Source organism: Chiloscyllium punctatum, chromosome 17 (assembly GCF_047496795.1).
Source record: "Chiloscyllium punctatum isolate Juve2018m chromosome 17, sChiPun1.3, whole genome shotgun sequence".
NCBI classification, from domain to species: Eukaryota; Metazoa; Chordata; class Chondrichthyes; order Orectolobiformes; family Hemiscylliidae; genus Chiloscyllium; species Chiloscyllium punctatum.
The window spans coordinates 72057298-72074855 of NC_092755.1; the positions used below are offsets into that span (position 1 = coordinate 72057298).

General features: G+C 41.5%; 1 protein-coding gene across 1 annotated transcript in view; it reads right to left on the bottom strand.

Moving 5' to 3' along the window:
• Positions 1–17558, bottom strand: part of hip1rb (huntingtin interacting protein 1 related b) — a 142065-nt gene that overhangs the window by 46125 nt on the left and 78382 nt on the right. Inside the window, exons 8-13 of the mRNA XM_072587407.1 lie at positions 10635–10775; positions 5213–5270; positions 4484–4559; positions 3888–4031; positions 2602–2675; positions 2436–2508 (exon numbers count right to left, since the gene is read on the bottom strand). Of these exons, the coding sequence (XP_072443508.1) occupies positions 2436–2508; positions 2602–2675; positions 3888–4031; positions 4484–4559; positions 5213–5270; positions 10635–10775 (566 nt within the window). The remainder of the gene's footprint in view (positions 1–2435; positions 2509–2601; positions 2676–3887; positions 4032–4483; positions 4560–5212; positions 5271–10634; positions 10776–17558) is intronic.

A 17558-nucleotide genomic window follows, 5' to 3' on the forward strand; every position in this document is an offset into this window, starting at 1 on the left:
ATAATGGGTAAGTACTAAAATTGGCAGCTGTGACCACTGGTGTCTCACAAAGATTTGTGTTAAGGCCTCAATTAGTTACAATATTTATTAACAACTTAGATAATGGCATAGAAAGTCATGTATCCAAATTTGCTGATGCCACAAAGTTAGGCAACATCATAGAGTGTAGATCATCGCCTATTGATATCCCTTTGTAATTTTATGCTAAGTGAATGTAGGGGAGAATGTAGGATAAGCCAAACAAAGACACACATGAGAATTCCTAGAAGCATGTCATTCCAACCGGAATTCTATCAACAAACACATCGAGTTAGACCCCATCTACCAACCCCTGAGAAAAGGACCAGGAAGTGACTTCACTACAGGCAATAACATCACCACAGGAAATGACATCACCAATCCAAACAAACCCAAAAATATAAATAGAAAGCAGGAATTTTCAGCATTGCTTCACCTGAGGCCCACTGAAGATGTTACCTTGTAGAGTAATGAAACATCTGGAAATGAACCTTCCAGCTCAGTGAGCAAACCTACATCCAATATTGCACATTGCTTGATAGCATTAAGCAATAAAATCTACTTGGGAGTGAATACAGATCAAATTACATTTTGGCAGCAGGTACTCTATCAGGTTTTGACAACTGAACAGTTATTGTCATTTTTCAACTGACAAACCAGAAAAGACTAACTCAGTTTCACAAGTTGCCATAGTTCGATTTAAACTTGATGGCCAGTCTCAGCCTGTATCTGAAATATCACACCTCAAGAAAAATAAAGTGTTGATTCTGCTGTGGACCAGACTTGTAAGGCAGAGCATTCCTATTTGATTGGCAAAAATTGGACCAGCCAAGGCTATAACACGGGACCAATCCATTACTAACAATCTTCCATCTCCATTGAAGCTGAATGTTTTGATCATTATGATCCCATTCAAATCAATTACTTTTGTATGTTTAGGAGAGATTCAGGGAATGAATTCTGCAGCAAAGGCTGTAGGCTACCAATGGTAGAGTGTTGAAGATAAAAAAAAATGCACATGGGGCCAGCATTGGAAGAATAGATATCTCAGTGGAACTGCAGTAGCCAACCTGCACAAGATCATCTCATAAATAGCAAAACAGAGGAGTAGTTCACCTGTTTTAGTTGGGGGGGAAATGTGGACCAGGACACAGGGAGAATAGCCCATTCTTCACATGCTTGGACTCTTTGTTTCACATTTTATTGCAAAGTCGATGACCCTATTTAATGATGGAGCAGGCTCAAAATCCCAAATAGCCTACTCCTGTTCCTGTTCCATTGCTGCTCACATGTATACACTGAAGTCTGTAGCTGGCTTGCTCACAAGCTTCTGAATCATTTCTGGGAGACATTAGTAGAAGCTGTTGTGCTCTTTTCAACAATAGATGAACTTGATGACATCATGACAAATATTTTCACACCCCATGTTACGATAGAAAATCATTAACAATAATCTAAATGAAATTTGAGTATATATCTTGGGGTAAGGAAATTGATGCAAAGCTAAGGCAGTGTAGTGCTAGAAAAGCACAGCTGGTCAGGCAGCATCCAAGGAGCAGGAGAATCGATGTTTTGGGCATAAGCCCTTCATCAGGAAGTCATCAGCTGCCTGACTTTTCCAGCACCACACTCTCAACTCTGTTCTCCAGCATCTGCAGTTCTCACTTTCTCCTCTGCAAAGTTAAAGCAGCCAGAAATATCAGCACATAAAATATATTAATATTTAGACAGCTTGGAGATATGCTGAATTTGGAATGCCTCTAATGTTACATTTTATCTCTGAACAGATTCAGGGGAACCTCTAAAGCCCAGTCACAGTCTGGTTTTGGAAGCACCACCACAGATTCATAATTCTATTTTGGACTAGCTGCTATCTTAGAACAACATTTCTCATCAATATGCTCATTTTAGGCAGATTTTCAGCTGTTGTTATTCATCTTCCACTGGACCAAGTCTTCCAGTCTCCAGATTGTTGGAGACTAGACACATGGCTGAAGCTTGCATTGGGATCCTGTGAAGGTCTGGACAAACAAACCAACATGGAAATTACCCAGGACTTCTCAACTTCGGATGGGCATTTCCAACTCCCTTCAGACAGCATGATATTAAACAAGGTAAAGTTAATGGAGAGGTTAAGGTGTAAAATCAGCCTGGAAAATATCGGAAAAGCAGAATCAAGAGGTAACAAAGACATGTTTGCATTTCTGAGTAATTACTCACCATTGCTGGAAATGATAGGGCAAAGAAAGAGTAAATTCATTGAAATGTGGTTTTAACTGGACATAGTGCAAAAGGTAATAAAATGGCAACCCAACTTGGAGGCACAAAGCCTAAAAGCACAATTAAGTGCAATTTTCCTTTTTTTAAAATATAATTTTCCTTGGTTCCAAATGAAATGTACAAAAAAGGGATCCTACCTCAGACTTTACTCTTTCTATCTCAGCTTTCAGCAGCTCCACCTCCTTTTTCAGGTTGTCAATCTGAAGATCTCTGTATGAAGGATGCAAAAAGGACTATCTAAGATTCAAACCAAACAGCATTGTTTAGTAGATCCATTAAGTCTCTGAGCTCCAGCCATCTTACCTATCATCTTTCACAAAACCATTATTCTTTGGGGGACCAAACGTAGCGTCAAATATGTCCACGTCCACCAAACTCTAGAAGAAAATAAATTCATGATTAAAGCAGTTGGATCCACAGAGATTTCTCAAGTCCTTCAAAAGCTGCCTACTTGACTGGAAAAGCTTATCAACAGAAAAGCAGCTATTGCTTAAGCAAGAGTCTTATACTAACTTGAGGCAAAAGCACAGCACACAGGAGCAGCAAAGGCAAGAAACTAGGGCTCATTTAACAAACAGGTCTAATTCTAATTGTTCACTTCAGGACCTCACCAGGACCTGGCAGAAACGAAATGCTGGTGGCTAGCAGTAACTAAATGTCAATACTGGAGACCTAAGGAAATAGTATAAAGGGAGGGGCAGTGAGAGCTGGGAGCTGTGACAGCATCTAAGATGTTCACAGCCGAGAAAGGCAACAACAGCTTATTTTTATGTAGCACCTTTAAAGTAATACACAACACTCGAGGTGCTTCCCAGGAGCAGTATAAAACCAACCACAAACACATAAGTAAATATTAACTCAAGTGCTTGAACAAAAAGGTAGGTTAAAGGGACGAAAGAGACATAGTGAGGAAAGAGACAGAGTGAGGGGCAGAGTTTAGGGAGGAACTGTGAAGCTCATGAGCTTGGAACTGAAAGCTCCATGTACTTTCAGCATGAACCAACACTGAAAGCAAGGAAAAGAATTTTTGGAATTGAGACACTGTCAGGCCAAACCTACACAGATCAGCGAGCACAGGGCTTAGCATGCCAGAATAGAGATGGCAGAGTTTTTGATAAAGGATGGAATAACTAAGTTCAGAAGAAGCAATGGGATGGATGAGAATTTGAGCAGCAGGTTGACTGAAGTCTGGTGAAACCTACAACAATGCCACATTTTTGACATACTTGAACCACCTCTAACCATAGATTCAAGAGTCAGCAGAATTTATAAAATAAAATTCTATTCTCCCAACAATATAAAACCATTAAAAGTCCATATATTGGCAAGGAGGAGGATTTCCAAGTAGCACCTGGGTTCCTTATTTGATTTGAATCTCCTCAGTATTGAACAAAACCTCACAATCCCCATGAATGTAGACATATACCAACCAGGTTACATTGCCCCTGCCTAACTTGCCCCATTTTAATACCACCTACTTGGTAGGACTTTCATGGTGTTTTTATATTGGATTGGGATGTCATTTTATAAATCACTGAAAACAACTTCCAACCTACTAGAGAGCTAAAAGAATCTCATTTGCCTGTTACCTGAGATTCGGTCACTGGAGCTGTCGAGACCTCGATAAGACTTTCTGGTTCTTCAATATCGTCTGCGGGGGCCTCATCTGGGATAATCACCACTGGTTTCACATGTTCTGCCAGGGCAGAAGCTCGCAAAAAATTTGGAGGACTCTGTAAATGGGCACAAGGTGAAACGCACATGACAGTGATTTATTCACAATCTATTTGGGGGGTGCCAAGAAATGTTATTTAAATGGTTTGTTTCAACAAACAGACAGAAACTTCTCTACATTTGAATGCCTCACCAAACTCAAAACCGTAACAGCGAGAAGATCTAGGGAATCATAGCACATAACAACCTGATTCGGCTGTAGTATGTGCAGGGGGAAATGAAAAATACTGGACATGTATATGAGGGGATCCATTCAGACATTTATTCTGTAATTAAAGAGGATATAGGTAGAATTCACCACCTTCAGAATCAAAGGGGATCGAAGGATATTGCACATGCATTCCATTAAAATCAATATAACGGAAGCAAACAGTTCATAAGAGCCAAAATAAACATGTTAAGTCCTCATTAGTCTGAACTATCCATCTATTCTTACAAGAAGGTTCCATACCTCAGGCAATTTTGGAATCTGGATTAGCCGCTTGAAGTATAACATGTCACGAGATCGGCTAAAGAAACTCTTTAGGCTGTAACAAAATGTTTTTAAAAATGCAATAAAAAAAGACACATTCAGTGTAATGTTACAGAAAAAAACAGCAGTGTCATTTTACTCAGTGCACAAAAACATATTACTTTATTCCAATAACAAAATGTAACTTCCATCTAACTGTACATTCTGCTGTTGTGTACCTTCCTGATGTCTTCCACTGTATTTACAAATTCATTCTATATGATCTGTTCTTATCAAAATATGAAGCAGAACCCCAGTACCGTCCCTAAGATACACCATAAGATGTCAATCAAGTCGAATTGCCGATCCTGGCAATCATCACAGAGCACACCACAAAAGGGCAGTGCAAAATATTCAGCACTTTGACTTTGTCCTACATTGTACTGAAAGTAATAACTTCTCTCAGTCTACAAATACATTTCAATATACAATGGGTCTGAAGACCTTGCACATCTTTTCCTTCTCTGGGGTTATGCATATTTATAAAGGTGTAGGATCTACAGCAATACAAACAATACAAGTCAAAGGCTACTTAGATTCCTGACAGCTTTTCAACCTGCTGTGAAAAATATGCACCCATTACTAATGTGTCTTGAACGGAGATCTCCAGTTCAGCCTTTCCTGATTCAGTAAAATAGTCAGCAAGGCCGATTAGCAGTGCTTTGTTACCTGTGAAATTCATCATAGAATCGGTCCCTGTGTCCTTGCAAAGTATCGGCTGGCAGACCTGTTAAAAAGGTGCATAATAATGAACTTTGCCCCATAAACAATTCTACATTAATTTGCTCACGTCATGTATTGAAAGCTGCATGAAGAGTTTTCAAAGTCATCAAATTGAAGCTTACTAAACAGGAAGGATAGTATAAAATCATCATTATTAAAACAAAGAATTAGGAATGAGTATGGTGATGAAGCAACTGTTAAAGTTAGAGAATCAGTGCAACTTTAATAGTTAGAATTAGACATGGACAATTTGAGGTTGTTTAGATGGACAGTGCTACCAATCTAGGAACAGTCTTCATTCAAACAGAGATAACCAGAGTCCCTATTTTGAAAGGTCATCAATGATCAGGGGTGATGGCACCAAAGGAAAGCCGCCATGTTTTTAAAAGTGTGTGGTAAGTGGGGATCCCTTTGCAATTTCTGTACTTTTTCTAGTAGGAACCTTCCTTTGAGGTAGTATCCCTCCACTCCATGCCTCTCTTGGAGATTCTCATACATGTTGGGCTACAGTGCCATGGCATTGAGGGCACCAGCATTTCACTCAAATAGGAGGAAGGGAGACAAGCAGGGCCAGCCTGATCCTGTCCACAATCAATATCCACAAGGGAAAACACATAAGAGATCATTAAAAATCCAAAGATGTGCAGGTAAGGTGGATTGGCCATGTTAAATTTGTCCCATAGTGTCTAGGGATATGCAGGCTGGATGGATCAGACATTGTAAATACAAGGTTACAGAGATATGGTAGGCGGGTGTAGTGTGTCTAGGTGGGATACTCTGAGGAGGGTTGATGCAGACTCAATGGGACAAATGGCCTCTTTCAGCACTAAGGGATTCTGAAGTACAGTGAATTCCAAGGGATCAAAAGTTTAGTGGAAAAGCAGGAGATTATATATAGGGGAACCTCGATTATCCGAATATCAATTATCCGAATTTCGGATTATTGGAAGAAGCTCTCAAGAAACATTACATCAGAGAGGTGTTTCCAACACTGATCGCGTTTTTTGTATACAATTATTAAAACTGAACCTGGTTTATTGAAATGCTGCCGAGAACAGCCCTGGTCATCGATGGGAGCCCAAGCACTGTCTCCAAATGATTGACCACCCACCCTTTCTCTCTCCCCACACTTTCCCCGGAGTTCTACACAGGGGTGTACCCTCAACCACCCCCCCCTTCCCCAGATAATCTCTCCAACATTTTGCTGTACAGGGCAAAGGTGAAACGTGTCAAAAAATTGCAGTAAAATGGTCTGTGTGTGTGTATGTGTGTGTGTGTGTGCGCGCGTGTGTTAATTTGACACACCCCCCCAAAGACAGCAGCAGTCTTGCTGTTGGTGTCCAGTCTAGCTGCCTGGGGGTTGGGTAAGCCGACAGGGAGCATGGAGGCCTAGGGACATGGGGGTGGCGAATGGTGGGTTGGGGTGGACTGGGTGGACATGGGGGCAGACAGAGGGCAGAGGTTGGGGCAGACAGTATTGGGGTCTCACATGCGGCGTGCTGCTGCTGAGTCTTCTGAATGGGGAGTGGACTTAGCAAGTGCTCACTGTGTCAATCCCATTGAACTGACTGGGTGGGGGGTGGGGGGGGGGGTGCAGGACCCACAGTGGTGCAGGAGGCTTCAGCAATGCTGCAGGTCCCTTACACACAAAAGTGTGTGTCTGCTCAGAAACAAACCCTGAGACAGAGAGAGGGAGCAAGGCAGGCAGAGAGAGAGGAAAAAGGAAACTTCAGAAAATGCTGAGCCCCAGAGGAGAGGCATTGAATCAATTAACCAAATAATACATTATCCAAACAAAATAGTGCCCACCCATCTCGTTCAGAAATCAAGGTTCCTCTGTATTATATTTTGCATTCTGCTGTCCCCTTGGATTATATGCTGTAACCTTGGTAGTCATGGTGAACTCATGCAGTCAGTCTGTTAGCAAACTGCTGAGGTTCACAGTGAGGTCATGGAAAGTTGTTTGCAACAATGAGAAAAGGGGTGGGGAAAGGACCAGGTGTGGGAGGAAAAAGAATGCATTGACATAAAAAGAATATGTTCCTCATCACAAAAAGTGTGTCATTGTGCAATATTGTGGCTAATGAACTTGTAAAACCAGATTTTCCACACAGCTCCCTACTCATCTTTCAAGTAAATGTCACACATCTATGCAAAAAGGACCATGCAAACTTGTAGGCATCTACCCTGAAGTGAGAATGTCACACCGCTGACACTCCTATTTGAGTCCAATCAGCGTGAAGAGTAACCGATGAATCAATGTCAGCTGAGAACAGGCAATCACATTTGGAAATGGCTCACATTCTGAAATATACTAAGACGTCTAACCAGCTCCATACACCACTGCTTTTAAAGAATGGATCTTAACAAATATGTCTGTAGCTTTTCCACATCACAATTCGCGCGCATATACATAAAATCGTGGTGGTAAAAGTGCATCTGAAAACAATGCTATACTATACACAAAGAGAACCAAGTATGTTCCTGAGGACAATAAGATACTTACATCAAGAGATTTGCAGATGAAAGCCAGCACCAGTTTTCTTGTCTACGTTATTTTCCCCCCAATTGTACCACTGATGAGCAGCCATTTCTCTCCCCCATTCTGTGCCCTTCCCAAAGGTAATCTTACCACAATCCAATCCAACATCGACACAGCGTTTATATTAATGCAGGCATGTGAACTTGTACACCCTCCTTTGCTTAATTGTTGTTCATAGAGTCCTACAGCACAGAGACAAGCCCTTTTGGCCCAAACTGGTCCATGCTGACCAAAATGTCAATCCACACTAACCCCATTTCCCTTCTCTTATCCCACATCCTTCTAAACCTTTCCTATCCATGTATTTGTCCAAATGCCTTTTAAATGTTGTTAATGTACCCGCCTCAACCACTTCCACTGGCAGTTCATTCCATTTTACACCCTCTGTAAAAAAAAAAGTTGCCCTTCAGGTTCCCTTTTACTCTGCTTGTGCTTTAGACTCACTACACATTGTCATTGAGGGAGTCATTGGCTAAACCAGCATTTATTGTCCGTCCCTAACTGCCTAAAGGACAGTTTAGAGTCAACCACATTGCTGTGAGTCTGGAGTCACACGTAGGCCAGACCAGGTAAGGATGGCAGTTTCCTTCCCTAAAGGACATTAGTGAACCAGATGGGTTTTCCTAACAATCAACATCATTAAACTCTTAATTCCAGATGTTAACTGAATTCAAATTCCATCATCTGCTGTGGATTCAAACCCAGGTCCCCAGAACATTTCTTGGGTCTCCGGATTAACAGCAATAAGACCACTAAGGCCATTGCCTCCCCTTATTCAGAATGTTAAAAGCTTTGATGTGCAGTAGAAACAAGTTCCTTCCAAGATTGTGTCTACTTGGATTCTAAAAGTCTTTCACCTGTTAGCTAGTTCCTGGTGTGTAAATTAGTCAGCACACTGCCAGCCTTGGGGTGGAACTGTGGCTGCAGTTTCTGGGTCTACAACTTGATCTGTCAGCAGGATTAGGGAGTTAGGTACAACGCTGAAAGCACATGATAAAGTAGGACAGGCAAAAGACCTGCTCGTCCATGAAGCTCATCCCAGTCGAGTATAATGTGACTTCTGTCCATCAGCATCGTCCTTTCTCCCGTCACCAAACAGACAGATACCTAATCAACTACAAAAGGCAAAACAAAAACCAAGAGAAATAAAATCCTTGCCCATTAAAATTCTTCTCCAACTTCCGATCACAGTCGAACATGGTGAATGATGACTGGGATGACAGCACCTGACAATCTACCTGCTTTCCACATGTCAATACACCAGGTACGTTTGGGAACTTAGCCAGCTCCTTTCTATATACTTATTTTCACTGCAGATGACATCAACTAGTACTTTCTTGCATATAACCTAATTCATTCTACTCATACACACAGTTTCACTCTCTTTCTAGCCTGTCCAGCTCAAATAGGTTCTTATCATGAAGCATGGGCACTATGGAACCTCCCCATGACCACCAGTATTACAAAACCCATTATACTTGTAGCTGTTTCAAAGTGCCTTAACAGAGCTTGAATTTATTGAAGCACTTAGAGTCACTTTTTCTATAATGCATTCTATTTCCTATACCAGCACTGGAACACTCTTTATTAGCCTGTTATAAACGCTGTCAAATTAATAACATGTTTGCTGTGAATTTAATGTGCAAATTGAGGATGCGGAAAAGCTTTTCCTCAAAGTGTTGTGCTGTGTAATTTTATTAGGCCTATCTGCAACACAACTCTAATTACTGATATACAAAAACAAAACAATTACAGTTAATGAGGAGTCTGTATCAACCTTTAAATGCAGCCACAGCATTCTGACACATCTTACAGAGCTCTAGGAACAATAATGTGAGGAGGATAGATCAAATATTTGGTCCTAGAGGTGGATTTTGAGGAGTTTATTATAGAGTCAACCAGTCCATACTGACCATGTTCCCAAACAACACCAATCCCACCTGCCTACACTTGGTCCATATACTTCTAAACCTTTCCTATTCATGAACTTAGTCAATGTCTTTTAAATGCTCTAACTGTACCTGTATCCACCACTTTCTGATAGTCCGTTCCCCACACCAACCACTCTTTGTGTAAAAGTCACCCCCCTACCCCCGTGTCCTTTTTAAATCTTTCTCTTCTCACCTTAAAAATATGCTCCATAGTTTTGAACTCCCCCACCCTAGGGAAAAGACCCTTGTCATTTGCCTAGGTCAACATTTGTAAAGCAAAACCAATTGTTCATCACTGCAACATTTAGAAATTTTTTATTTAAAAGTCAGCATTTATCTGTTAAATACTTTACATTCTCCAGGTCACAGACTTGAAGAAGGGGAGGTAGGATATGAGGGCCAGAAATTCATCGCAAGGTCAAACAAGATGCAGCCATTTTGTTCAGCCCAAGATCTCAATTTTCAAAAAGCCCCTGATAAGGTGCCCGAAAGTAGATTAAGAGAAGTGTTCAGAGAATGTGGAGTCAAAGGACAAGTAGCAGAATGGAGACAGAAAGCAGACAGTGAGAGTAAACAGACAATTTGAAGCAGTTTTAGGCCATTCTACCCCTCAAACCTGCTCCACCATTCAACATGATTATAATAAACTACAGAGGAGGAACACTGAATTTCTTCCTGCACCAAAAACTACTTGAGAAATCAAGCTATAGAAGCATAATGTTTAAGGGGATTAAAAATAGTTTCCACAAAATTATTGCATGTAAAGAACATTTAATTGAGATCTCTATTCTACTCTGATAAAGGTGACTTAGATCAAATCAATATTTCTTGTAATTTATTTTACTTATAACTTCCACCAATGTCAGGTAATACTGTAGAAATTCCAGATACTTACAGGAATGGAGCTTGAACATTAGTGTTACAGTGTAGTGGTAAAGGTGGCTGCAATCCTGGATCACCTGAATGAGAGGTGCTAGGCGACACTGACCAGAGGGTGTCTGTGATACTGCATATGAGGTATCCAGTGATCTGAATACTGGGAACAAAACAATAATGTTAAAAAGAGGTTCTTTAACTTCCCTTGATTATGTTTCTTTTCAGTGTGTGGCAGCAGGGACAGGGCAGTTTATATTGTGCCATTTTAAACAGACCTTCTGTCCAAAGTGAAAAGAGGCAGAGAAGAAAATTAATTGCATGAACACATTCTATAGGGCCCTAGAGACATTGCATAATTCACAGTCTCATGCAGTTTAAGCCAATCCCATACCAAAAGGCTCACTTTTCTGTGACCTTTGCTGGTCAGATTTAAATACAAATTGCAGTTTGTATTTTTTTGTAAAAACGGGAGTGTCAGACATTCTCACGTTCTGATCACTTAGTCTGAACTTTAAACATTTTCTCTCCACCAGCACCCTCCACCCACCATTCCCATACCTCCTGCCCCCAGACTATAAGCATAAATACTGTCCTCTCTACACTTCAATTCAGCTCTGATGCAGAGTCATCAAGACTCGAAACGTTAGCTTGCTCTCTCTCCATGGATGCTGTCTGACCCATTGCGATCTCCAGCACTTGTTACTTTTAGTACAGATTCCAACATTTGCAGTGATTTGTTCCTACTGGGAGTGTCAGACATCCTGACACTCTGGGAGTTGACGCGAACGTGGTTGTATCAGAGTCAAGGAGTAAAGGTGACTTGGTGATGGGATACGGGCCTCTGTGGAGTTATTTCACTCACAGAGACAAAGCAGGGCCATTATCTGGATGCACCATATGACATGCTGCTCAACACTGCAGCACTATGGAGGCTCCGGGTTTAATGCCACATCTTTGCTGAATAACAACAGAAATGTTGTGTAGCTGCTTTAAAGTAGCAAAACATCCCAAGACACTCCAGGCACACAATTAGACATTAACAGCAAGCTGCATAAGGAGATTTTAAGGCAGATGATCAAACACTTGGTCAAAGATGTAGGTATTAAGGAAGCATTAAAGTATCAGAGAGGTTAATGAAGGGGGTTTCACAGATAAAGCCCTTGGCATCAACCAAGATATTGTTGATGACTTCAGAACACTGACCTCATCAACTACAAGGAAAAGTACAGCTAGAGTTCCAGCTACTAGTCTCACCCCTGCAATAGTTTGTGTGTGTGCAGACACCTGGTGAGTGGCTTGACTATGACTTACACCACCATGGTCAAATGGCTACCCACAGTTTCGGCACACATCTAAAATGACCACGTGGGGAAGGAACGCAGGTGAAACCAATACCTATACAGCTAGGATGAAGGCAAAAGATGGAGAGAAATAAAAGCAGAGATCAACTACAAACCTTTCCCTCCCGGCATAAAGTCCATCTTGCATGTTCCTAATGTCACCACGAGAAACTGACTATCACTATAGTGGTTTTCGGTCCATTATGGCCCTATTTACGTTTGGATACTTTTGACTTCTTAAATTAATTTCAGAGTTGGATAAAAGCTCCTTACCACCTTGAAATCATCTTAATTGGCCCTGATCTAGATACATCTTCAATGTTTATTCAGAAATTTGTACAAAGGCCCTTCCCGTAAATGACTATATTTACTATTCTGCTGCTCTGGGAACATTTACCTTTTTCTTGTTATAAGAACTGCCTTGTACCCATTTGCTTTATCTCACTATGTGCTTTCCCCTTCAAGGACCTATGATCATGGCCATGCGGGTCCCTCTGCCTGCACACTGTTTTAGTATGACATTATTGTGTCTATATTGCCTTTTCCTGTCTTTTTATCAAAATGTTTCACTTTCTGTCATATTTTTCTGTACTAAAGTTCATCCACGTCAGGTCTGCCCACTCGACCAACCTATGGATATCTACTGATGCAGAGATGTCATGTTATAGCTGTACGGGAGACTTTGGTAAAGCCATATTTGGAGTGCTACACACAATTCTGGTCACTCTACTAATAGAAAGGATATTATTAAACTGAAAAGGATGCAAAAAAGATGTACAGTACAAATATGTTACCAAGACTAAAAGGTTTTTGAGTTATAAGGAGAGCCTAGACAGGCTGGGTTTTTTTTCACTGTAGATTAGGAGGCTGAAGGGGCATTCCTATAGGGTTTTTAATTTATGAGGGGCATGGATAGGGTGAATAGTCAAGGTATTTTTACCAAGGTAGGGTAGTCCAAAACTAGAGGGGATAAATTTAAGATGAGAGGGGAAAGATTTAAGAGGGACCTGATGGGCAACCTTTTTCACAGAGGGTGATACATTTATGGAACAAGTTGCCAGAGGAAGTGGTGAAGTGGATACAATTAGAACATTTGAAAGATATTTAGACAGGTATATGGATAGGAAAGCTTTAGAGGGATACAGGCCAAATGGAGGCAAGTGGGACTAGTTCAGTTCAGGAAGCCTGGTCAGCGTGGATGAACTGGGCCAAAGGACCCGCTTCCATGCTTTTTAACTCTATAACTCTATGACTAATAATCACCTCTGCCTGCCCACTCCACCAGCCTGTTGAATGAAAAATGCCTCCACTAAACATCCCTCCCATCTCCGAAAAGAGTATCATAATATCAGATATTATTGCAACATTTAATTAAAAAGTAAATTCAAGTAAATTCACAGAATGCTTAGTTTTACTTCTGTCTCTGCCTATTTATGCAGACACACACACACACACACTCAACTATGTACATTCATACCTTTCAGTTTTTATTTCAAAGTAAAATTTGGAATATATCCCTGTAGCCCTTCTAGTTATAGAAGTTATAGGGACCAGACCTATCCAAATAAATCCAAAACAAACAAACCCGCAATCTCAAAAACAATGGCAAGAGTTTCTTGAATTTGAATAGCTATCATCCATTATGAAAAGCAACAGCCAGTCATACACGTCACCTAACAAATCTTACTGAAAATGTCTCTCTGCATACAGCTCGGCACAATCACTCAACTTTGGAAACTGCTATCAAAATCTATTAAAAATTGGATTGGATTGCCATCTAAAATATTGTTTTTACTTTTGTACAAGGACTGATTTACAAAATTAAAAGCACATGGGATAGAATTGGTGCTAGAGCACGGTGACAAAATTGGCTAAGAGGCAGAAAGCAAACAGCGATGTCAAACAGTTGTTTTCCAATCTGGGGCAGGATCTTACCAAATGTACCTCGTCACGCAGCTCCCTCACCCTTTTGCCATCTGTCACAAGCAATTTTGGCCCAATCTTACCATGCGCCATTCCTGAAACAACTCACCACTCAGAGGATATCCCAGAATAGAACAGCATATATTGTGTCCATGCAATCTTTAAACGTTCATTGTCCATGCAGTGTCAGCCTTCATGAGGAAAGGCCAGCACTGGGAGAAGGTTAAAGTGCTTCTCCACTCTACTAGCATAAGTGCCACCGTCTTCCCTCTGACCCTTATACTATCTCTGCAATTGTACTCAACTCCCACCAAGGCCAATACCCCAGTACTCTCATGATTACCTGCAAATTCCTCCCATACTCACTCTCATACATGCAACCACCAACCCCACTATCCCTACATACCCTCCATGTCTCCTAATCACTCGTTCAGGGCACCTCCCCACCCGCACCAAAAGTAACAATTGTGCCACACTTGCATCTCCTTTGCTACCCACCTCATTTAGAAAAATGGCCAAAAAAAGATCGGTAAGTCTGGGCTTGATGGATGATAGACTGCCTGACACTTAGCTCCTCACCCTAAAGGGTCCTACCTCTGACCATTCCGAGCAGCTGAGCGAAACCCCCATGACTTGATTGATGACTACGGACAACCAAGAGAAGCCTCCTGGCTTTGTGTCTGAGCTCAGATGTAATATAGTCATGGTATATCTGGCCAAGAGGGAAAAGTGCAAAGGGCATGCCAAGGCAGACACACTATAAGCATCCAGTAAGGGCCAAAGTGAGTGAGCGCTAACACAGCAAACAAGGAGCCTGGAACTGCTGCCTGAGCCGATTGATGAGCTGGGAGCATGTCCCTGAGCATACAATGTCCTTGCTGCAACATCATGAGTGTAAAGGTGCAGCATTGAACCGCAGAAGCGTTCTGTAAATGATTTGGAGATCACAGATTCCTAACAGTACAGGTAGCAGCTATTTGGCTCATTGAGTCCGCACCAACCTTCCAAGGAGCATCCCACCAAGAGCCCGTAACCCCAAATTTATCAAGGTTAATATACTAAGCCTGCACACCCCTGCACACAAAGGCAATTTAGCTTGGTCGATCTACCTAATCTTCACATCCTTTGGACTGTGGGAGGAAACCGGAGCATCCAGAGGAAACCCATGCAGACCTAGAGAGAACATGCGAACTCTACATAGATAGTCACCCAAGGCTGGAATTGAATCTGGGTCCCTGGCGTTGTGAGGTGGCAGTGCTAACCATTATGCCACTATGTGTCATAAATGTTTGAGATTACCACATGTCCGATGTTGAACATGGGGTGCGTGCAGCTGGTGCTTATGGGTCGTGCCCTGAAATGTCATGCTTATTATCCAAGATGGAGGTCCTTTGGAACACCTGGCAAGCTGAGGTACCTTGCTCTGACTTCTATGTCGAGCTCTCTCAATGCCTTGCTTGTTTGGCATATTTGGAAAGATGGAAAACTGAACATTAATGAGGCAAGTTGAGCTGTTAATAAGACATTTAATAATCCCCTTAAAATTGCCAATTCACCACTGCTTAGTGAGAAACCCGCATTCGCCATGTCACTCATCCATAGTATATAAACAGAGAGAGATGCTCCCAATGTTTGTGATCAGCCTTGCCAGACTTCTTGTCCGATTCTTCGACAAATCTCACCTCATTGCTCAGATCCCTGTAAGATTCTGCCGATTGTAACTGCTAAGAAGGCTAGCAATGAACAGGAGACTGTCAGGAGGAAATAAGCTGACACATGATAGATGAAATTTAATGCAAAGTAGTGTGAGGTGATACATTTTGATAGGAAAAATGGGCAGAGGCAGTAAACGTTATAATAACAGGACAATTTTAAAAGGTGGTGCAGGAACAGATAGAGCCTGATGATGTATACTGTACACACATCTTTAAAGATGACAAGACAAATAAGCAGAGTATAAAACCTTCATGAAACACTACCTAAGCCTTAGAGAAAAACATAAGAAATAGAAGGAGCAAAACAATCGACAAGATGCGTTGCCAAAATTCAACGAAGATCCTTAGTCAGCATCTTCCAAACCCAGAACCACTTCCATCTAGAAGGACAAGCTGCCTTCTTGAACGGCTGCAGTCCATGTGCTGTAGGTTGACCCACGATGCCCTTAGGGAGAAAGATCCAGGATTTTGACCCAGCAGCAAAGTCAGGATGGTGAGTGGTTTGCAGGGCATCTTGCAGGTGGTGTTGTTCCTGTGTATCTGCTACCCTTATTCTTCCGGAAGGGAATGGCCATCAATTTGGAAGCTACCGTCTCAGGGTCTTTGGAGAACTGCTGCAGTGCATCATGTAGATGGTTCACACTGCTGCTACTGAGCATCAGTGATAGGCATTGAATATTGTTTGTCAATGTGGTGCTAATCCAATGGGCTGATTTGTCCTGAATAGTGTCAAGTTTCCTGAGTGCTGTTGGAGCAGCACTCATCCAAGCAAGTGAGGACTATACCATCACACTCTTGTCTTGTGCCTTATAGATGGTGGACAGGCTTTGAGCGGTCAGGAGGTGAATTGCTCACTGCAGGATTTCTAGTTTCTGACCTGCTCTTAAGCCATGGTACTTAAATGGCTAGTCTAATTCAGTTTCTGGTCAATGATAACCCACAGAATGTTGATCATGGGGAATTCAATGATAGTGACACCATTGAATGTCAAGGGACAATGGTGAGAATTATTCTTGATGGAGATGGTCATTGCTTGGCATTTGTGTGGCACGAAAGTTACTTGCCAGTTTTCAGCCAAAGCCTGGATATTGTCCAGATTTTGTAGCATTTGAATATGGACTGCTTCAGTATCCGAGGAGTGACAAATGATGCTAAACATTGCACAGTCATCAACTCACATCAAAACTTCTGACCTTATGTTGGAGTGAACAGCATTGATGAGGCAGTTGAAAGGAATTGAATCTAGGACACTCCCCTGAGGAACTCCTACAAAGATTCCCGGAACTGAGATGACTGACTTCCAAAACTGACAACCATCTTTCTTTGTGCCAAGTATGACTCCAACCAGTGGAGAGATTTCCCCCCACCCCACCAACCCTTTTTCCTATTGACTCCACTTTTGCTGGGCTCCTCACTGCCACACTCAGTCAAATGTGACTTAAAGCAATGAACCTTCACGATTCAAATAGTTCAGTTGCTAGGCCAGGGAGAGATGTCATTTGGCATTGTCTTAACTATTAGGCTCCGCTGAAGCCTCAGCTAACTATATGGATGGTAAACGTACAGACCTGTACATACGAATGATTAATTCCGATCTTGTATGTAAAGAAATGCAAGGTGTACCTATGAATGGCACCACCAATTGTACAGATCATCAAAATATTTTTTATGAATAAAGTATATTTTTAAAATAAAAAAATACTATTATCATCTTCCTAACAGAGTAAGTACCTTTTTTAATTCCCAAACTGAACATTCCATGACAATTTGCAACTCCATGAGGTTATTTAAAAATAACAGAGAAACTAAAGCCATTTGCGGGTAAATCAATAATCAGTTCTCAAAGCCTGAACTGCTTGCCAGTTTGTATATTAACAACAGCATGCATCATCGATAATTCAAAAAATAACTGTAGGCATTTTATTCTGGTCAGTACCCCTTCATGTTATTGGCCAGTCTGTAAGG